Source organism: Argopecten irradians, chromosome 12 (genome assembly GCF_041381155.1).
Source record: "Argopecten irradians isolate NY chromosome 12, Ai_NY, whole genome shotgun sequence".
Classification (NCBI taxonomy): domain Eukaryota; kingdom Metazoa; phylum Mollusca; class Bivalvia; order Pectinida; family Pectinidae; genus Argopecten; species Argopecten irradians.
In genome coordinates, this window is record NC_091145.1 from 19281665 (window position 1) to 19303970 (window position 22306).

Below are 22306 nucleotides of genomic sequence, written 5' to 3' on the forward strand. Positions count from 1 at the left end.
ACATACACGAAAATATAACAATAAACAATCTTTTCAAATTCAATCAAACACATTGACAGCTTCAGTTTGCGGCCGCCATTGTTTTACCCACTGTAAAAAATCCAATCAGCGTGATGCGATGCTTTGAAGTCATCTCATTATCAAGCTTTAATGATCCGACGAACATACTAATCTTCATCCGGCAGAAGTTTATGATCAGTGCTTTTTGCTCTTTATTTGCAAGCGTTCTATTGAAAGCAGTAAAAATATCCACGAAGCGAAGATGAGCACAAGAAATCATGACGTCACATAACGTAAACAAATGGCGCGAAATAATAGGATTCGCATGGACACAGGGAAATCCGAATCTTTTCATTTCTTTGAGTTTATGCTAGACAATTATTACATCATATACTTCTATAGTTTAAAGTGCGTCCTTTTATTTCTAAATTATGTCTTCTACATGAAATAGAAAATAAAATAAACAAGTAGAGCTTCGCTCTTCCTATGCCGTGCATGATTCATATTAAAACATCTGGCTGCGCCCTTTAAGGCCTTGCCTTCAGTCATATTACACTGTATATTATTGTGTGGCTGATATATTCGAAAACCCGTGTACCAAACGTCAGTATCCAAAAACATTTTAAAATGCAGACAAGAGACAGTCTTAGCGCTGTTCAAATCCTTATTTTCTCACTCTCGCTTCAGGGGGTACCTACATGTATTCCGAATTTGCATATTACAGAGTTATCTGCACTTGCGGGTAGCTATTGATTGTGACGTCATGTGTTTAAGAGCGTAACGTCATACGTTTCGGAGAAAACGACTTGAATTGCGCTCACAAAATAATGACGTAACAATCAATACCTACCCGCAAGGGAGCTAACTCTGTAATATGCAAAGACGGGAATAGCTAGTTCCGGTGTCATTATCATACGATGTGTAGGATGACTTTGAAAGGAAAATTATCGCTCTTCCCAACGGTAGTAGGGTAAGATGGTCTAATTTCGACCACCTTTGGTTCCACCGCTCAGCCTGCAATTCTGATTATCGTTCCTGATCTTGTTGTCGATCATGTAAGAGTAACCTCCCTTTCCTGTACATGCACAACTACTTACTGAGTTGAGCGTCTCAAAAATAGACGTCAATTTAACGATATAAAACATGTTCGCCTATCAGGTGGAACATCGACCACTGCTAGGTTATCTTCGACCACCATATCTGGGTAACTACGATCACATATGGGTAATTTTGACCATTGTATAATATTTTTTTCGCTAGGCCTATATTTATAAAGATAGATGGGTAGAAGTTTTGTGTCGGGGAACTTTCCACCCTTTACGTATAATGACATGTAACTAGAGTATGATTTTTACCAATTTTTTCCTAGACACCTAAAACGTAAAAAAATGGTCTATGGGCACTCTGTTGGGTCCATACAGTTTAGATCGCAGAAGGCCTAAGCAGTGTGTCAGGGGGAACAACTCCTGTATAAAATATAACTACATATATTTTTTTAATTCATGGAAAATATTTTAATCAAAGTGAAATGTAAATAACAATGCGCGACACAAACATTTACTGCCATCCATACACAATTCTCTCTGGTTTAAACTTTTAAACCTGTTCATTGAAAATCACGAAATAGGTATACAATGCACTCCTGGATCCTTTCAGCTAACTTTCTCTTCATGTTTCTGTTCAGCTAATTTCCTTTCACAATATTTCTCAAACTCTTTTCTTATCTTGTCTTTTTCTTCTTCGACTTGTTCCTCAAATCCCTGAAAAAGAACACTATTTTAAACACAATGTTTCAAAATGCTCCACCACTAACAATGGTATTTTTTCTCTCAAAAACAGGAGCGGACAAATTTTACTTTTCTTCAGTTACAAAAGTAACCTATTTAAGTTATTAGGTAACAGTACAATCCCCATTTACCTCCTTCCCTCTTTTCTCATTCTTCTTTCTTTTTCTTTTCTTTCCCGTGCCCCCTTCTCATTAATGATAATATTTGTAATTTCTAGTGTATGAGAGAGGAAAATGCCAGAATGGAAGGAAATTCGAGTAATTTCCATGTATATGTATGTATATGTGGCAAATGTAGTTTTTGTTGAAAAATTGTCTGGTAAATAAAATATTTAAAAAAAAATACAGATAACAGAACAAATATAGCATTAACATTCCTACATGTACCTCAGTATTTTTACAATGTCCAGATATGAACCAGGATATAATTTTTTTTTTTATAATACTGGTGTTTTTTTTTAACAAACAAGTTTGATTTCAAATTGAAACAATTTCAAACATAGTGAAATGTGATAAATATACAGGGCCAAAAAAAAATGTCTGTTTAGGGTTACATGGGCAAAATAATAGGGTCAGTAGGTCAGGACTTTTTTTTTTTTTTTAAAGTCTTTCACTCTAATGTAATGGCCTAGCTGAACCAGAGTCTGAGATCAAAATCCTGGCTTTAATGTTTTTTTTTGCAAAATTGAAAAAAAAAATTAGGGTCGGGGTAAAAAATTAGGGCCAGTCGGTTAACCCTCAACAGACATATTTTTTTGTTTGCCTTATAAATCAATGTGACTTATATAATTATAAGATTTATAAGACACGCATATGGATGATGATTCAAAATTTTACTTACTTCAAATACTTTCGGCTTGTAATAATGGAACACCATTACTGAACCAGCCATTGGAGTTGTTACAAATGCGGCCAGTGCTTTTAAATACTGGGACATAGAAACGCCAGCAGGCATCCTTGTTCCTATCTCCTTTTGAATTCTCAAAAAAAAAGAGAGAAGAAAAAAAAGACTACTGCTCAACAGATCATCTCATTCTGGTTTCTGTCTGTCCATGAGGAAGTCCAGTGTAATCTCTCGGTATCGGATTAATTCAGAGATGGCTTGTTTTTTGGCTTGAGTTTTTCTGTATGTTTTATCTGCAAAACAATAAAAACAACCTTCAATAAAAAGCAATACACTTTTCTATTTAATGGTTATCAATTCATCAGTGATTGTACATTGATATGTACCTTGATACTCCAAGGATTGCCATCACTGTTTTAATATCCACCCCTTGAAAATTTTATAGCAATTAAACTGAAGGTTCTGATATGTTTGCGACTACTGATGAGAATATTGTCTGGTCCTTTGATGTACATGAAAAGACTTGCATAAGGGTACACTATGGCCGACTGTGTGGCTTTAAAGATGGGCGTCACACTGTAATCTTCGAATTCAATGAAAGTCCCTGCAAGCCTGTGATTGGTCAGTTTTTTGTCACCTGAACTGCCTTCAGTTTTGGTATAAAATATTCCAGGGGCAAATATTATGACGTTGATAGTCACCACTGGAGTATGAATCATGCGGATGTGATATGAATAAATTCTGCAATTGTTGAGATAGGTCATTAGAAATTCATGTTCTTCTCCATATTTTTTTTTTTATGTGAACAACTGCAAATTGCAAAACCATGAAAAAGTATAATCTGACAACTATACAAGGCCTAATTAAAATAAAAGTTATAAACATCATTAACTTATTCATGAACAGTTAATAATATTTTTCAGTATTAAAATATCAATAAAACCTGTTTTTAGGCAAAACCACATAACTTTTTTATTCACAATTTTCATTATGGGAAATTGTATTCCCAGTTTCACAGATAATAGTTATTAATTTCTGATATCTGGAATTCTGACGTGCAGGTTTGTTGGTGAGTGAAAGTCGGAATAACCAGAGAAAAACCAGCGATCACCGGTCATTACCTGGCAAATGACCACACGGAATTAATTCAAACTCACAACCCAGAAGAGGCAAATATCAATTATTATAATAATGCTCGTTTAAATATTGTCATCAATCACCGATCACAACTGTAACTTAGTAAATTAAATTGTATAAGCAGTAGATCTGCAGCTGCTAACATTTATCTATCGGTACATCGTCGGATCTGGATTAATGCTTACAAAAATTTGTCGAGCCCGCAGTCCAATGGATCATTACATATTCTAAAACTGCGCCTGCAACGAACATAAAAGGTAGAACTCGGTAAATCCCAAAAGTTCGCTCTCCTGGAATTGCGTTTAATATTTTTGTGACAACCTTGAATCTCATGCTTCTGACATGGAATGTGCTTATGAGAAACACTATTCTATTGGCCTAAGTAAAAATATAGACCAATCAAATTATTTGTACTATAAAAAATTCGATCGATACTGATTTCCGAAATAATGACTTCTCCCTCGATTATATTTTTAGATCATATCCGTTCAGCGATTGGCTAATATGACAACCTTTGAACTCAGCTGACCAATGAAATGAAAGGTTCCACAGACAACAAAGCATCAAGCACCTGCAGGTAATATGGTTCTGTTTACGTTGAAATTTTTTTGCAGTGGTATATTCTCGACCAGTGAGTTATTGGAATTATCGCATGTATTACGATTAGACAAATAAGGTACGATAAATTTGATTGCGATTGCGTTTATTTGGAATGATTAATGAATAATTTATCATGGCTTCCAACATGTGGCATTGTGAATCATATCAGGTCCATTGCTCAAAATGGAGGGGTTAGAAGGCTGGCTTCAGGACAAGGTTTGGACGCACATTATCGTCCTTTAGTTCTACAGTAAAGTTTTATTGAAAATGTTTCTATTCTTATTTAAACAACACTTTACACATGTTCGTATACGTATCTGCCGTGGTGTGATAATATAACCGATGATATGTCCCGTGTGTCAGTTCATGGGCCGAACTAGCTAACTGCCTAAGGCTGCCTTGTCCGGCATAGGGTCGTTATGTTCAGTGACGTAATCAATATGTTTACAAATGGTTGGGGGGTATGTGGACTTACAGTCTGACGATCAACTATGACACATTCAGAGTCATGCTGAAAAATAAATCCAATGGAAAAGTGATGCCACTTCAACACTGAATGATTATGTAATAGATCTTTGAATTTAATCTCAATCTCATTAATTTCATACATATATATGCCCTATAATAAGTATTAAGAATATTCCTTAGAGATCGTTCATCACAAATGTTATGTACATGTCTATTCTACAGTAGGATTAGAACAAATACTCATACGTCTAACAGTAACAGACTCTAACAGTAAGAGACTACCATATTCATGTCCAATCATCTAGAGCTAAGCTATCACAGCTAAAGTAAACTATTTAATCTATTGCATATGTGTATTTGTTTGTCAAGCTGTACTATTATAGCAGACTAAATTTTCTTCCTTACATGTAGATACTCACTGGAAGACTTTTAAAGCTTTTACACTTTGTGATACAACAATTTTAATGGTATATACATATTTTCGTTTTAGCTTGGAAAACAGATTAGTTTGAAAAGAAATTTAAGGATGGAGCAAAATCCATCTTATTTGTAAGTATACATTGTAATTACTAATATGACTACATAATGTAATATAATATAATAATGTTCGAACATTAAATAGATATAATTAAAGCTTATGAGAGAAAAGAATATATGATTTTATTACATAATTTGTTTACACCAATCTATATATGAAGAAATATAATATTTTCAACTATTACACCGACCGTTCAATAAAACCTTGTTATATTGCACGGTTCGAAGTTATATTGCACGCTCCCATGGAAACGTTATATTGCACGGTTCGAGATGTTATATTGCACGGCTTTAGGAACACCTCGCTGTTGTTGTCTAGTTTTGTAGAAAACCTCAGAGGAATCGCGTGTAACAGTGAGTTACGTTATTATGACGTCACAAAGGTTCACGTTCAATTTCGCGCTAGCTTTATAGATCTCGAAACAAGCACGTCATGTAGACGTTTATCGAGTAGAGGACGGACACGGCGAATGTATTAGATCAAAAGGCTGCATGCAGGTCTAATATTGTTAAAGAAGACAATAAGACATCCAAACCGGAGTTACAACGTGACGTACGTGGTTTATACGTCAATCTTCAATAGGATTTGAAGCTTTTCCGTACGGTACGGTGCTGATGATTTTGTTAAGTGATTGTCGTATTCATTTTATAATAATATTCAACTGAAAAACTTGTGATTATGTAATAAAACAAATATTTCATGGGTTACTGTGCTCTAGTTCATAATATTTACCCCTCGGTGATGGTAATCAACAAATATTATATTGCACTCGGCCTTTGGCCTCGTGCAATATAACATTTGTTGATTACCACCACCTCGGGTTAAATATTATGAACTAGAGCACAGTAGGCCATGAAATATTTGTATAATATATCTATGCTTCTTCTTCTTATGTGTGGACGGAATATTTAATAGTGTGATTGTTCTTGAATGATTAATATAAGATGAGAGTATGAAGGGTGATAAATGAGAGTATGATGTGATGATAGATGGTGAAGATGAAGATGATGATGATAATAATGATGTTGATGATGATAAAGATGATGGTGGTTATGATGATATTGATGATGAAGATGATATTGATATGATGATGATGATATAGATTATGGTTGTGATGCTGCTGCTGCTGATGATGATGAAAATCATGGAACAATGTTGGTTGTGATGATGATGATGTAAGATGTTTGAGAATGAGTGTGATAGTGATATTAAATATGAATAAGAATGAAAGTATTTTGTTATTATGTAGTATATTGCACATGAAAATGAAGAAAAAAATGAATTATAAAAAAGATATAAGCCGATGCAGTGATATGAAAATTACAACATTATTATATTTAGTATGATTGCTAATTAATATTAGTGACTTTATTTTGGTGATTTAAGAGATTAATATCTATAGATCATATTTGTCTTCTCTTGTACGTGTTCACCTAGATAATGTCAATGTGTAAAATATTTATTTGAAATAACTAGCTGATTACAATTGGAAACTGATCATGACAGCATAATTTATATAGAACATTATATATGGCACCGTCTTTATTGTAATTGAATATAAAATATATACTTTGATGATTTGCTTTCTGGATTTCTTGCTGATCACTATTACTAATATTTCAAAAAACAAACAGAAAAAAAAACCCAAAAAAACTTAGGGACCATAAAAAAGTATTAATCGCCATCAGTTTCATCAATATTTAAATTTGCTAGCTTGAAATAATCCATAGGAAAGAATTGCTTAAGTTCAATTTTCCTCCTAACTCATTCACCCCTGAAGACACATTTGGGCTCTTCTAGTTCAAGGACAGGAACAGTCCATATTTGAATTCCATGGATGAATGTGTTAAATTTTGCAATGCTGCAATGTATATTTGTATGATGTTATTCCTTGTCTGACAGTCACACTTATACAGCTGTGAGTGCCACAGTCTGTACCATAAAATGAAACTATATAAACATCTGTATAATAATGAATAATTTGTTTAGACTGGTTAATGAGCGACATTTATTATTTCAGTCCTATGGGGTCCATGAGCCATGCAGGGTTACAGCACCCAGCTATGGGATTGGCCAATAGCTTCAACATCAAGACAGAGCCACAGTTAGATATTAAACCTGAACCACACGATGTGTATCAATTTGAAAGGTAGTCAGAATTGCATTAAAATGCTATCATGCGGTATTTTGTTTTGCTTAATATAAATGAATGTTATTATTGTTGTTATTTTAGAATTTTTACTCGGATTCACCGCCGACTTCTGCCCTGAAATAATTGCATTGACATTACCATATCCGGTTTGACATAAAACTCTGTTAAGAACTCTTGTACCATCATAACTATACCGGTATATGTTTTTGAAGAATGAAAAAGTATTATACAGAGAAGTTAACAAGTGATTTAATTAAAAAATTATATGAGTTATCTCCCTTTGAATGATTGTGAATCTTGTCTCTCTTCTTGCTTGATATTTTGTTGATTAAATACTTATAAATAGTGATTAAAATAGATAACGAGATTTTCTTCAAGAGGAACTTTATTAAACAACATTCAATGTACCAAAAAATGGAACAATTTAGTAAGCTTGATGAAATTTATGTTGATGCACTAATTGCATACAGGCAGCAATGTTCAATTGAACTTGTAGTGAAAATCAGTCTCAGAAGATAAAATAATATAAAAAAATTGTCAACCCATGTTTGTGTTTAGCGTTACCAGTACTACAGGGAAGGGTAAATCTACCAAAGCCAAGAAAAGGAAAACGGAGAAAGTCAAACAGGAGAAGATTACGGATCATATGCCTGTCAAAAAGAAGAAACATGACCGCTTCAAGGGCATGCCAGAAGAGGAAGTGATGAAACGACTACTACCAGACCACCTGGCCGAGGATCTGGACATAGTTATTGTAAGATAATAATTCACTATGAAGATTATAATTAAGTTACCATATTTGACCTAATAAGCCCTCCACCTCTAGGTCGCGAGTTTGAATCCCATGTGGGACAGTTGCCAGGCACTGCTGCTGGTATGTGAATTTTCTCCGGGTACTCCAGCTCTCCTCCGACAACACACCTGGCACTTCCCTAAATGACCTTGGCTGTTAATTGGATGTTAAACTAATCTAATAAGTGGCCCTCCCCCTTTTTGAGACGACAATTTTACATTCTTCAAATTAAATGCAAACAGAATCTATGAAAGCTGTGGATTCTCTATTTAATTTCTTCAGAAATTGATTAATGACTTTCTCTATGCAATAATTTTGTGAAATGTTATTCCAAATGTGGTCCTATATATATATATATATATATATATACGGTATATAGCTATTAAACTCCCCTTCATTTTTTCTTTGTTTTAAGCGCCCTGTGTAAAGCATGATACAGAATAATATAAAACTTATCAAACAATGAATTTAATTGGTTATAAATAAAATTTTGTGTTGTACTATTGAACTAAAATTTCTAGTAGTTATTGGCTTCACCTAAGATAGCCCATGGAAGCTAAAATACAACTTATTTCAAATGGGGACAACAGGTAAAGTTATAACAGAATAATGAAACTGAGCAAACAGGAAAAATTGTCAATTTTGAAATGCACTTAAAAATATTTGCATTATTTTAGCAGTGATTGATTTAGTATAGCATTTAACGCACATATCAATTTTGGAAAGTAAAAAGAGGAAAAAAATTAACTGAGTTGCTTCCCTTTACATTATTTTGGGGACGTGATTTCTTCCTTTATTCAAATGATGGGTGGAGGGTTTCCTTTCATTATTCATGAGATTCCCTCCCTTTGATCTGATCCCTTGATGATCAGATCAATAAATATAACACATCCTGAATTTCTTTCATTCATAACATTGCATTTCTTCACCAAATTTTAGGTTGGAATAAATCCAGGATTGATGGCAGCTTATATAGGGCATCACTACGCAGGACCAGGGAATCATTTCTGTAAGTCTATGTTTGAATTCTTATGTAACTCCTTCACCCCTGAAAATTGATATTGAACTGTTCCTGTCTTTGATTTGAAAGAGTCCAAATGTGTCTTTAGGGATGAATGTGTTAAAACAAGATTAAGCTCTATCTTCATAAATGTATTACAGTATTTGTTTTATTTTGTTTGTTGTTTTGCTATCTGTAGATGTTTCGACTGTTTATTCTGTATAGATTTAATATGATATACAGCTGTATGTAAAATACTAGAAACACCTTATATCATATCACATATTGAAAATCAACTGAACATATTCACCCCTGAAGATACAATTGGAGTCCTCTAAATCAAGGACTAGACCAGTCCATTATGAAATTTCAGAGGTGAATGAGTTAACGTGCAGTAAAAGAAGTTATAACAAATCACACTGGACCAACAAATCAAATAACTTTTAATTTATTGCAACTATGGTTTTGATAAAAATATTACAAACAACTTGTAGTAACTTTGAAAAGGAATGAATAATCTAAAATGTACCACGTTATCACCATGAACTTGTTGTAAATATTAACAGTATTAAAAATCTATTGCACATGTTAAATGTAGATGTTATTGTTGACTGCTGTATTTTCCAGGGAAATGTATGTACCTATCAGGCCTCATCCCAGAGCCCCTCACTGCTTATGATGACAACAAACTGTTAAATTATGGAATCGGGTTTACTAATATAGTTGCCAGGACAACAAGAGGGAGTGCTGATCTAACCAGGTTCGTAATGTGCATCTGAAAAACCGTTTCTGATCAAACTTAAAAGAAGCTCCATCGCTGACAAATGATTTTTTTTCACTATCAAAAACAGGAACAGACAATTAAGTATTTTCTTCAGTTACAAAAAATTACTTACTTTACACCATTACAACCATTGAAAAGTTTGACCTTCTTATTTTACTTTAAGATAAAGATGTTAAAAATAATTAATTGCATTCCAAAAAAAATCCGTGGCACCCTGTCCTCTAATGAACGAAGTACTGTTTGCGCATGCACCGAAAGCAAAATACATTACTAATTTTTATTAGGTCACCTGAGACGAAGTCTCAAGTGACCTATTCTAATCGCCTTTTGTCCGTCGTCGTCCGTCGTGCGTCGTCCGTCGTGCGTCGTATGTCCGTAAACAATTTACATTTTCGACTTCTTCTCAAAAACTGTTGAAGCAATTTCAATGAAATTTTGCACAAACCTTCTAAGGCATAAGGCCAATCAAAATTGTGAATTATACGGTCCCCACCCCCCAGGGAGCTATGGGAGGGGCCAAAAGAGGTTAAATTGACTATAATTTCAAAAATCTTCTTCTCCACTCACAGATGTGATGGAATTAAATACTCTTCATAGATAGAAAGGTCATAAGGTCATTTACAAAAATTGTGAATTATATGACCCTGGGGTCTCGGGTTTCCCCCTGGGGAGGGGGTTAAGTTTACTATAGTTTATATAGGGAAAACACATTTTTGAGTATTATTTGATCATTTGTAATAGGAAATGAGTCAAATATTGTCAGAATTATCAGTATGAGATTGCCATTGAATCCTATATTAACCAATTTTCCATGACTGAACCCCAAGGGCCTTAGGGGCGGGGTCAAAAGGGGTCAAATAGGCTATATCTTCAAAAATCTTCTTCTGAAATTCTGGAAATGGTAGAATCACATACTCTTCATAGATTAAAAGGTCTTGAGGTCCTTTACCAAAATTGTGAATTATATGACCCTGGGGTCTCACGTTTCCCCCTGGGGAAGGGGTCAAGTTTACTATAGTTTATATAGTGAAAACACATTTATGAGCATTTTTTGCTCAATTTTAATACGAAATGAGTCAAACTTGTTTAGAATTATAAGCATGAGATAACATTTTAATATCCTGGTCAACCCCCTCGGGGCAGAGGGGCGGGGCCGAAAGGGGCAAATAGGCTAAAACTTTAAAAATCTTCTTCTTAAATACTGGAAATGGTAGAATCAAATACTCTTCATAGATGGACAGGTCTTAAGGTGTTTTATGAAAATTGTGAATTATATGACCCTTGGGTCTCAGGTTTCCCCCTAGGGAGGGGGTTAAGTTTACTACATATAAGTTTTTATATGGAAAACACATTTTTGAGCATTATTTAGTCATTATAATAGGAAATTCGTCAATTGTAGTCAGAATTATCTCTATGTGATGGCCATTGAATCTTATTACCAAATTTTCCATGACTGATCCCCAGGGGCCTTAGGGGCGGTCCCAAAACCGGTCAAATAGGCTAAAACTTCAAAAATCTTCTTCTGAAATTCTGGAACTGGTAGAACCTGAGATAGCATTTAACATCATATCCATATTGGTCCTGGCCGACCCCCAGGGGCGAGAGGGGTGGGGCCAAAAGGGGTCAAAATGGATAACATTTCAAAAATCTTTCTCCTGAATTCACTGATTTGATGGAACCAAATAATCTTCATAGATTAAAAATTTATAAAATCACTGACTGACTTCAAGGGCCTGATGGGCCAATATATATTTATAGTGTTTATATGCATGTCTTTGTTTCATTCTGTGTCTGAATTCAGGTGACCGCTAAGGCCCATGGGCCTCTTGTATTATTTTTTGTGTTAATCAGATATAAATGTACACGATTAAATACCAATTATTATCCCAATGATGAGTATCATTTATGCTCTATTGGCGGTGGAGCATCTTTAGATTAAACGGACCAGCATCTTGAAAGCACATTTTAAAATTTAGATTTGTAAAGTCATCATTATGAGAAGAAGAAAAAAATCCTATTCATTTTGTCTCAATGGTTAAGGCCCCTTGGGCCCCTTGTTTTCAGCTCACCTGGTCTTAAGGGCCGGTGAACTTATGTTTCTTAAGCCTATTTCCATAAATACGATTTGATCAGCTAATTTCAATCTGCAGTAAACATGACTAATGTTATGTATTATGATTTGGTTCTGAACAGAAAAGAAATCAAAGAAGGTGCCAAATGTTTGTCTGAGAAACTTAACAAATACAAGCCAAAAATAGCTGTCTTTAACGGAAAGGGTAAGTTTATTGTCTTAAAATTAACTCTATATCTTGATTAACTGTATGTAAAATTGATGACATTGAGAGGACACTTTCATGTGACTAATAATTACTTTAAATTCCCCACGGTGATTTCAAGATTTAAACACATTGCCTTTAAGGTACTTGCGTATATTTCCACAGTAATTGATTTTCATGATTATTAATTTGTAACCAATGAAATAAGAAAACATTATTTACATGTGAAAATAAGATAGTTTACAGTTTCTGCTTATTTCCGCTGGTATCGATTATTACTTGGTAAGCCATTTCATTAGTAAGAAAATTTTATAATTCTGGAAATTGACATTCTTGAATTTGAATATGTTGATACATATCAGTGAAATAGCTTGATTTGATGTGGTGATCCTAAAGTTTAGTTTGAACAAGATGATATCCAGGTGATACAATATCAAAATACCTGTAGTATTAAGTTGTTGATAAGATATCTAATCTGAGTATTCTCAAGCTACGGATACACTAACCAGAATTATTCCAGACTTGAGTTTAAACTAAAAGTTTTGTTTCAGGTATTTATGAAGTATTTTTGGGACACAAGAATTTTGCTATAGGAAAACAACCAGAACCATTGGAGGGCACAGATACGGTAAGTTACTATATTTAGAGAAATCACTTGGTAAGGTTATGGTACTATGGACAATTTACTCTACATGTATTTGATTGAAAACTATATTTCACCACAAATATGGTATTTAATCATATAAAAAATCAAACAACAACTCCCACCTATATTAACAAATTTCCAGATTTTGTATATGTACCAAGAATGCCAGATTATTAAAAATGTTTTATAAAAAGATGTATGACCGTTTTCATTTTGTTTTTGATCTTTCAAGTTTCTATGATCAAACAAAAATTATGGACTACTTTTATAAATTATAGAATGAGAAATAGGGCATATCTGTACATGAGTGTCTAAAACATATTCTAGAATAGTCTATTGCTTTCAGGTTGTGTATGTGATGCCTTCGTCAAGTGCCCGTTGTTCACAGCTTCCCAGAGCTGTAGATAAAGTACCATTTTACGCAGCTCTAAAAAAGCTGAGGGACCATCTTCGTGGAGATCTAAAAGAATTGGATGATTCAGAGGTGTGCTTCCCAGACCTTGAGCTCAAGGTCATAAAGAAAGAAGATCGACTGAAGGCAGAAGGCTATGGAGATGAGGACAACAAGGCAAAGATTAACCTTGGTAACGGTAATGTGCCTGCTCCCTTCACTAACAACCAACCAATGAATGGGGCTGTAGGTCCGCCCGGTATGAATCATCCCGGGAACTTTATGGGTATCAAGCAAGAAACTCCATATAACTCGCAGGATTATGGTGGAAGTTCTAACATGTTTCATCAACAAATGCCTGCTATCAGTTTTCCCTGTCCCTCATATCCAATTTCAAGTATGGCATTTTCAGGGGGAGGTAACTCCAATCCTCATGGACTGCAAGGAATGATGCCATTACCAGCAACAACATATCCCTCCTCCCATGTGGGGGGAGCATCAATGTTTGGGGGACAGGGGTCACAGGGACCTCACCCATCACAATATCCTTCTAGTCAGGGTTCTTACATTCCACCAATGAACTGTAATGCCCCTCAAGGTCAGGGTCAGTTTTTACCACCAAGTCAAGGTCAAGGCCAAACAAACATGTTCTCATCCCAGGGTCCATCACAAAGTCTACCTCAGCATGTCGACCTGACTGTGCCAGGATCTTACCAGTCTACAGGAGTGTCCATGTCCAACGCCATGCACAGTTGGCCTGGCATGCAAGGTCAAGGTCAAGGTCAGTCGGCACAATTACAGCAGGGTTTTGATCATATGCAAAATCCTGTGTTCATTAAACCAGAACCACAAGACTTTGGGTCGTCACCGTCGTCATCAACCTGTCCTTTCCAAAACGTAGGATATAGGTAGCGTAGTGTAATATTGTATCGGTATATATATGTGTTCAGTATAGTGAAAACCTTCTAGTACGTTGTCTTATGTATACATATCTTTTTTGTAAGTTTGCAATCATTTCCTTATTTATCTGTAAAACTCATGTATTCTGCAAACTGTTTATGTCTCAAATTTTTTAAATAACAAGTTAATTGAGAAATGTTTCTGTTATTAAGCTTAATTGTGAATTGTCATTGGATTGTTTTGATATGTATCATGAGATCTCTGAATCTCTCCGTGCTTTTGAATTGAATGAAATACAATGCAGAAAAAAATCAAATTTAAACATAGATTTTCTAAATCAAAAGTCAATAAGTGGTCATAATACAGGTAATAGCAAATATGCCTGAAATGGAATTGATTGATGGAGATATTATAGTTTATGAAACACATATAGGATGGTGAAATGTATTACACAAGCAAGCTTTAAATTAATTAACCAAAACATATCTAATATAAAGTAGATATGTATCTTAAATGATTGCTGTCTATAAAGATGAGGATGTTTTGCTATATCAAGTAAAGTAAACTGTCTTATAGTATTACCCCTAAAATTTCAAAATATACATAGTGGATATGACAACAATCTACAAGATGTCATGTTCTGATGACCTTTGTAACCTTAGAACTTTAACCTTTAACATTCTAATGGAAAATGTTTACTGCAGGGCCTTTTTATTACACAATACTTAATGAAGCGAAGAAAACAATTCTAAATAAAGTGAAGAAAGAAATGCCAATAACTAGATAATGTGACTACCTAACATTCGATTTGTAAAGTCTGAAAGTGATGCATTATATAATTAAATAGGTCATTTCAAAATCTTATCAGATGGCGACACATGATATCTATTGGCTGTGTCTGCATTTTAATGAGATTTCATAAAAATCAAACAATATCCAATAATGGCATTTAAATTATTTTTGTTCTTTGCATAGATCTGACATTTCCATATAACATAATGCCTCTGAATTATTAATTTTCATTTGATATCTGTAAAGTTGATATAATACATTATTTATTTGCTATGGAGGAGATTTTCAGACTATTCAGTCTACTATTGATAAGACACGTATCAAAAGATGCTTCCAAACTATTGCATTTATGTCACATATATATATATTTGTTGTTGTGTTAAAAAGATGTATTATTATGTATCATGTACATATTTTCTGAAGCAATACCCAAGTATTTAATTATACATGACGTACAATATTGTTGTAAGTATGATTTATATTTGATATTGAAATACTGTTATATATGTCTGCCATATGTTTGTAGAGTACACATGTCGATGTAACTACTTCATTATCATTTAAATACATATTTGATATATCATTTTGATATAATATATATAATTACAATGTATCGTGATTTGTTATGATATTGCTGTATATATAGTTAGTTGTGAAATTTATTTCACTTAGCATTTAAACGTTTATGATTTGAGAGCCTATGCTAGAATAAAAAAGACAGAACAATTTTCTTTGCTGGGAATAATTCGAATCAAATGATATAATTCCATTTCTGAAAACTGATTTACTTCCTTGATATTTTGACATCATATAGATAATTATCCCAGCTTGAAGATATGTTGCACTGTATACCGTTAGAGTTATATCCCCTTAATGTCATTTATAAAAACATTAGATATTGGTTTCTTTTTCTGTGTAAATTTTGCCTTCTTTTTTTTTAAACTATGTGCTCATTATACATATAAATTCATGATTCCTAATTCTTATCTCGAGCCCTTTCCTCTGTCAAAATTCTTTCCGACTCTCCTTGACGTTTTGTATGTGACTATTTTAAACCATTGTGTGAGCATCTATATTGTGTATTGTCTAACCAATTTGGACTTATTACAGACACTGATTTTTATGTAAATTTGTGAAGAACATTTTAATAAATGTCATGTAACTATGCCAAAGATATATTGAACAGTGTACTCGCATCTCAGGAAGTCTCTTTTGATTTAAACTTTGACCTCACTGCCGGTTATCATTTATTTAGTAAACTTTACATGAAAATTATTCCTCAAGTTGGCCTGTATGAGTGTGAATAGACTTTTATTAGACAATTTGGGATTTGATTAAGGTTGTTAAGGTTTGTTTGATTTAACTATGTAGTAATGTAACAACCAACCTGCTGCTGGAACCTGGTAACTGCCCGTGTGGGATGGAGGGCTTGTGGTAATATGTCAGGACATAATTACCATACAGTCTGAGTATGATTATCAAAGAACTTGATTTATAATAGTATCAATTATCATTTAAACAAGTTAATAGTACATATCTACAGGTAATGTAGACAAAAAAACATTATCCTGTTTCTTGTCAATTTCTTTATAATTTAGTTAGTTAAAAGTAAAAGGAAGGAACCCACAGTTAGGGGAAAGAGGGACAAATTGTAGACTTTGCTTCAGCGTTGTGTAGGAGTAAATGGTCCCAACACTGGCTGAAAGTCTATTCACATACAGTTAATGCCAACTGTTTAGTGGTTGTTAACACGAAAAGGCAGCAAACATTCATATCTTCACCAATATAAATGTGTTGAGCTTTAAGTGTGTATTTCTGTGAACATCATTTGTCAGTGATACATATAGCATTGGTATATGTTAATTACATCATTGAGAAATTTAGTATTTTTTTAGTTCAATTCGACCACCATACTTTCTGACATTAGTTTCCTCTTTCAAATGTTTCTGTCAGAGGTTACTTTTGTTAACTTTTTAGAGCTAAAGGCCAGTATATGTGGTCATTGTAGCAACTCTCATAAATATTTTTATTTGTGAAAATAGATTTATAAAGTTTTCAGATTTAATTTGTATTTTGAATAGATTTGAATGCCCTTTTTCATGCAATTGGTACTGGACCATTTACCTTAGATTATACAATTAAGAAATTTGTTGCAATTTGAGGATGTGGCATTCTGATACATACCAGAGTTAATTCCCTTTATTTCACTCTGGCAGTAGTGACGGAGTGAAACTAAGGGAAGCAACTCTGATAGACCAGAATATGAGATATCAATATGTATTAAATTTCTTCAGTTAATGTATTATAAAACTAGCTAGCTTCTGATATTTGTTCTTCTATCAGAAATTTAGGATATGTTTTCTGATTTAAGATTTCAATAGTAATGTTTCTAGTGTCAGCTGTTAAAATTATCGGCACTGAAACTATATTGTACTCTGGCCTAGGAACAAATCATTATTCAAGCAAAAGATACGTTATTTTGAAAATGCTATTTCTCAAGGCATTTACAGAACTATTCATATTGATAAATCTGCTAAAAATGAATTAAAAGTTTGGAAGTAAATAAGTGTCAAGTGCATGCATCGTTTGTTTTCTTGTCTGTTGATGTCCTCGGTGAGAATGAAATGCGAATTAAAGTTAAGATGGTTATTTTGTTTTGTTTTGTCAGTTCTAGTGCAATTTTGACCATTGTTTTATCATTTTGATATTTGTCCATGTTATTCGGCAATTTTAATTTTAAGAACATTTCCTTAAATTTTACATTATTATTGAAATACAATATTTGTTTGTGTTATGTTGATGAATTAACTGTGCTTTACAGTTTTTTATCTTAATTTATTTCTATTTTTATATTAAAAACAAATTTATATATATATAATTATATATAGTTTGATTTTTATATCATTTGAAATGAAATCAAGACATTTTTAATAGTGCCTAGCTGTTCACGAATTAAGAAATCAGTTAGATGGCAAAGCATTTTATTTAGTTTTTGATTTTACACTAAATTTCTTTAAATTATTTAATTTTAGTAATTATTTGATTTGATATTTGTATATGCTATTTCAATGTTGGAATGAATTAAAATGCATCTGAAACATCACCTTCTCTTCGAGTGTTACTTTTACTTGTTATATTAATAGAAAGCTGCAGAATCCAGTATGGCTAACTGCACTGTCTTGTTATTTGATCAGTTCCCAAATACAATTTCTACAACATTTTCTACTTCGAGAAATACCAAGAAAATAGAGTAGTAACAAATTTCCATTGTCAAAATCCAAGATGGTTGCCTCTCTGTCATCTTGAGGTTCATTCAAAGTGTTATGCCCTTTGGTAGTATTTTCATTTATTTGGGCGAATAGTTTGTGCTTTGTCAGTGCTACTGAGTGGGGTTTCCTGCTCTATATCTTTTGTAGTGTACTCCAATGAGGTATAATGTTGGCTGCATTTCCATTCTACCACTGGGTTAAAATGCAATCTAATTAAAAGTTGACTAATAATTAAGATCCTCTACAATACACTCAAATACAAGATCTAACAACTCCCATTCGGGGTCACCACAGCATGACCCCTATTGTCAGCCAATCAGCATGTCTCCTATGAAATTTTTGGTGTGGTTGATTTTCTCTGAAGTATATAAATGGCCACTAGCTATATATAGAATGTCCCGAATGGGGAGTTGTAAGATCTTGTATTGGAGCGTAACGTAGAGCATCATAGTGAAGCAGAATTACAAGTATAAATTTTAATCAGATTGGGTGAAAATGTAGACATTATGACTTACCAGAAGTAACATATCATTTTTTTTCTAAAACTTCCAAATTAATTTATATGAAACGAAACATCATTTGACTTCATGTCAATAACCAAAAGGCACAGGGTCATTCACTGATATTAATTTGGCTTGTAACATGCTGGGATGACAGGCTAGTAGGCTAGTTAGTTCAAATGAATGAAATTTACCTTCAAGGTCATATGGTGAAAATGAGGCCTGTAGTATGTTGGAATGAAGGGCTAAATGTTTGTTCAAATGAATGACCTCAACTTTCAAGGTTGCATGGTGAATACTTGAAGAGGAGGAAGGGCTAACAATTTAATAAAATGAAAGAGCTTGACCTTGATTCAAGGAAACAGGTGAAATAGGTGGAAACCATTAATCCAATTATGTAAGTTATAAAGGTGTAAATTGTTCAGATATTAGGTGTGTAGTGTGGTGTATCAAGTCATATTGATGAAATATATGTGAATATGCATAACAAACTAGCAACAAGTATTTCTGCCTCTTTGGTCTAGTTAAAAACTTGACAGATATCTCCGTTTGACTGCAATTACACTTAATCTAATAGTAGTTTGTTTTAGATACAAGTCATACGGTCAGAGTATCAAAATGTTTCATATTGATGTCATTAGCTTTTATAAGAAATATGCATTTACTAAGGAAAGCTAGTTTTAACAAACTTCAAATGATTGTTAGATGACTGTTAAGGCCCTATGTGCCTCTTGGTTTCATTCTGTTTCAGTTTTTTCATCCTTCATGATTCAGGTTCATTTAGAATGTGACAGCTATAGGTTTTGGTTGTAGTAGAAAGCTAGAACACCCAGGGAAATCCAGCGATCAATCAACAGAATGGTATTTGGACAAGTTTTTTGTGACATCACAATCATAGGAAGGTGTGACTAACTGAAGGTAAATCAAGCCTGACCAACTTTGTTTTGGCATCCCGGAACCAAAATTACAGGTACAGTTAGTTTTTTAGCATTAACTTAAGAAGTAATCACAGTGAAAAATTTACCAGGCATAAAACACAATATCTGTAAAATTGTGTAGTCTTTACAAATGATCTGTTAACCAACTTTCTTTCACCACTACTAAGTTTCACAATTTCTGTTAAAGCATTTTTGCAAAGATTCAGTTTCCTGGATTTAATAATGAATGGAAATACTTTTGAATTCAGTTGTAGAATATTTGCGGAGATAAACAAATTGATCGCAAATTTTGTGAAAATATATTGCACATGAAATAAAGTTGTTTTTACTGTAAGTAGGTCTACGCTATCTAAATGTTTAAATACAAAGCACTTTTTTCTTTCGAAGTGTAAATAGCCTAAAGGTAAAAGTGGTGAGAATAAAGAACAAAACAAGTAAAATGAATTTTGCATATACATGAATATTTTATTGATAACCAATATTTTTTTTAATATTTCATCTGATCAAACAGAATTTAAAATAATGAATATCTCAATTTCTGAAAAATTCCTTATTACATATTGTACATTAAACTATACATTCTAATCTTTAGAATTCATTTCCCTTTGCTTCAAACTGTCCCAGTGAAAGGAAGGGCAGTTAACTCTAATTGATCAGAATGGTAAAGGTACAATTATTTAGTGAAATATTTAACCACAGGGACTTGACACAAATTTCCAACCAATGGTCAATACATATATATAAATGTATTATAGTATTGACTGTTTGTTGGAAATTCATGCCAAGTCCCTAAATGTGTATTTGACATATAAGCTGTTTAATAAAAGAATGAATAACAAAAGACAGCAGTCAAGTGGAATCAAGAGCAGTATTATGTATGTGCATATACAGGTATACAAATAAGGCACATGTTTAAGAAGAATACAAGAAGGCAATATATGAAGGAATTCTGATGTACCAGAGTTACTTCCCTTTGTTTCACTCTGGCAAATCAGAGTTACTTCCCTTTGTTTCACTCTGGCAGATCAGAGTTACTTCCCTTTGATTCACTCTGGCAGTTCAGAGTTACTTCCCTTTGATTCACTCTGACAGATCAGAGTTACTTCCCTTTGTTTCACTCTGGCAGATCAGAGTTACTTTCCTTTGTTTCACTCTGGCAGTTCAGAATGATAAAATTGTAGAACATTTACCGAGGACAACAACCTGTTTTAGTATAACAATAAAATGCTCTCTTTGGATGTTAGCCTGTTTTGTGGGTAAATGTACATACATGTACTTTAAAAGAGTTGATTCAGAAGTCTGAAGGAAATTCAATCAAACTAGTATATAAATTCATATCAATGGCATTCTAGCTTTTAAGTTGTATTTATTTACAATGTAATTTCAGCAACAGTAACCTTTTAACGAAATTCAAAAGTATAACAACTACAATTCTTCAGAAAATAATAAATCATTATCACTGAAGAAGCAGAATATACCCGTGAACTACTGTATACACAGTGTACAGTTATCTGAATAGGTATATGTTTAACGTGATAATAAAGATTTGTTTTGTTTAAAACAATTGTTATTCTCAACCTAATAACTGCCAAGAGTGAAAAATAAACACATGAGTCTTATTTTTAAGGAACACTTTCAAATCATCAAACTGAAATAAAATTTAACTGCACATTTGGCCTAGCTTTGGTTCATACTGATATACACTGATATGTACTGTAATATTATGGAAGATACCTTCGCTAGCTTGGAAGCCAGAATAATCTTTCCTTGTTTCCAAGTTTAAAAAGAAAACTTACTTAATAAATCAATCTCGTTTTGTTCTACACATTAAATGCAGATTAAAAAAAAATATTATAAACTGCATTATCGTCATAGACCCTTAGGTTAACTAATAATGCTTTAAGGATAGTTATACCTGCTTTATAGCAGGACATTTATTCTCCTATCCCATGTTGAGATTCTCCATTTCTACATTCTGACATATCTTCCATCATGTTTTAAATTGCCTCACTTGTAATATTTTAACTACTTTGATAGATTAAAATTACATTCAAAATACATACAGGGCCTAGTTTCACAAACATTCCCTAACTTTAAGGAATTCCTGAACTTAAAATTCTAAAAAGTAAAGCATGACAGATTTTAAGGAAGGTTCCTTATCACTGGATTTTTTCCTGAACTTTTGTGTAAAGCTTTTCTTTGGGGAAATTTAAGTAAAGGAATTCCTTAAAGTTAAGGAATTTTCATGGAACTGGACGCAGACTGCACATTTACACATTAACATGCTACTTAATAATCAGTGGAAAATATTACAACATAGAGTGTTTTTTTACATTCCCCTCTAAAATAAAATTTCAGAAACTTTCCAATGAGAAGTTTCAGAGATGTGTCTATCATAAACACAATCCTCTTATATAAGGGGAGATAATAACGTTGCTTTCTCATCAAAGCAAAGAAAGCACAATGTAAAAATAAGAAACTTGAGTATATTG

General features: G+C 33.3%; 1 protein-coding gene and 1 long non-coding RNA gene across 2 annotated transcripts; one reads left to right on the forward strand and one right to left on the reverse strand.

Moving 5' to 3' along the window:
* Nucleotides 1-1490: 1490 nt before the first annotated feature.
* On the reverse strand, nucleotides 1491-4129 carry LOC138336725 (uncharacterized). Its single transcript, XR_011210451.1, has 3 exons — nucleotides 3953-4129; nucleotides 2628-2923; nucleotides 1491-1760 (listed from the first exon to the last, which is right to left on the reverse strand). It is a non-coding gene; the product is annotated as an uncharacterized lncRNA (long non-coding RNA).
* Nucleotides 4130-4266: 137 nt separating this feature from the next.
* On the forward strand, nucleotides 4267-14327 carry LOC138304985 (uncharacterized). The gene is made up of 9 exons (XM_069245403.1): nucleotides 4267-4344; nucleotides 5326-5384; nucleotides 7394-7522; nucleotides 8084-8279; nucleotides 9258-9327; nucleotides 9946-10078; nucleotides 12296-12378; nucleotides 12930-13006; nucleotides 13371-14327. The coding sequence occupies exons 2-9, from the start codon at nucleotides 5362-5364 to the stop codon at nucleotides 14325-14327; spliced, it is 1668 nt and encodes a 555-aa protein (XP_069101504.1). The 5' UTR covers nucleotides 4267-4344; nucleotides 5326-5361.
* Nucleotides 14328-22306: the final 7979 nt, after the last annotated feature.

Excerpts from the sequence above, each read along its gene's own strand:
- LOC138304985 (XM_069245403.1), top strand. The coding sequence starts at position 5,362 with ATGGAGCAAAATCCATCTTATTT. Across the intron at positions 5,385-7,393 it reads GAGCAAAATCCATCTTATTT|TCCTATGGGGTCCATGAGCC; the intron begins GTAAGTATACAT and ends TTATTATTTCAG. Across the intron at positions 12,379-12,929 it reads AGCTGTCTTTAACGGAAAGG|GTATTTATGAAGTATTTTTG; the intron begins GTAAGTTTATTG and ends GTTTTGTTTCAG.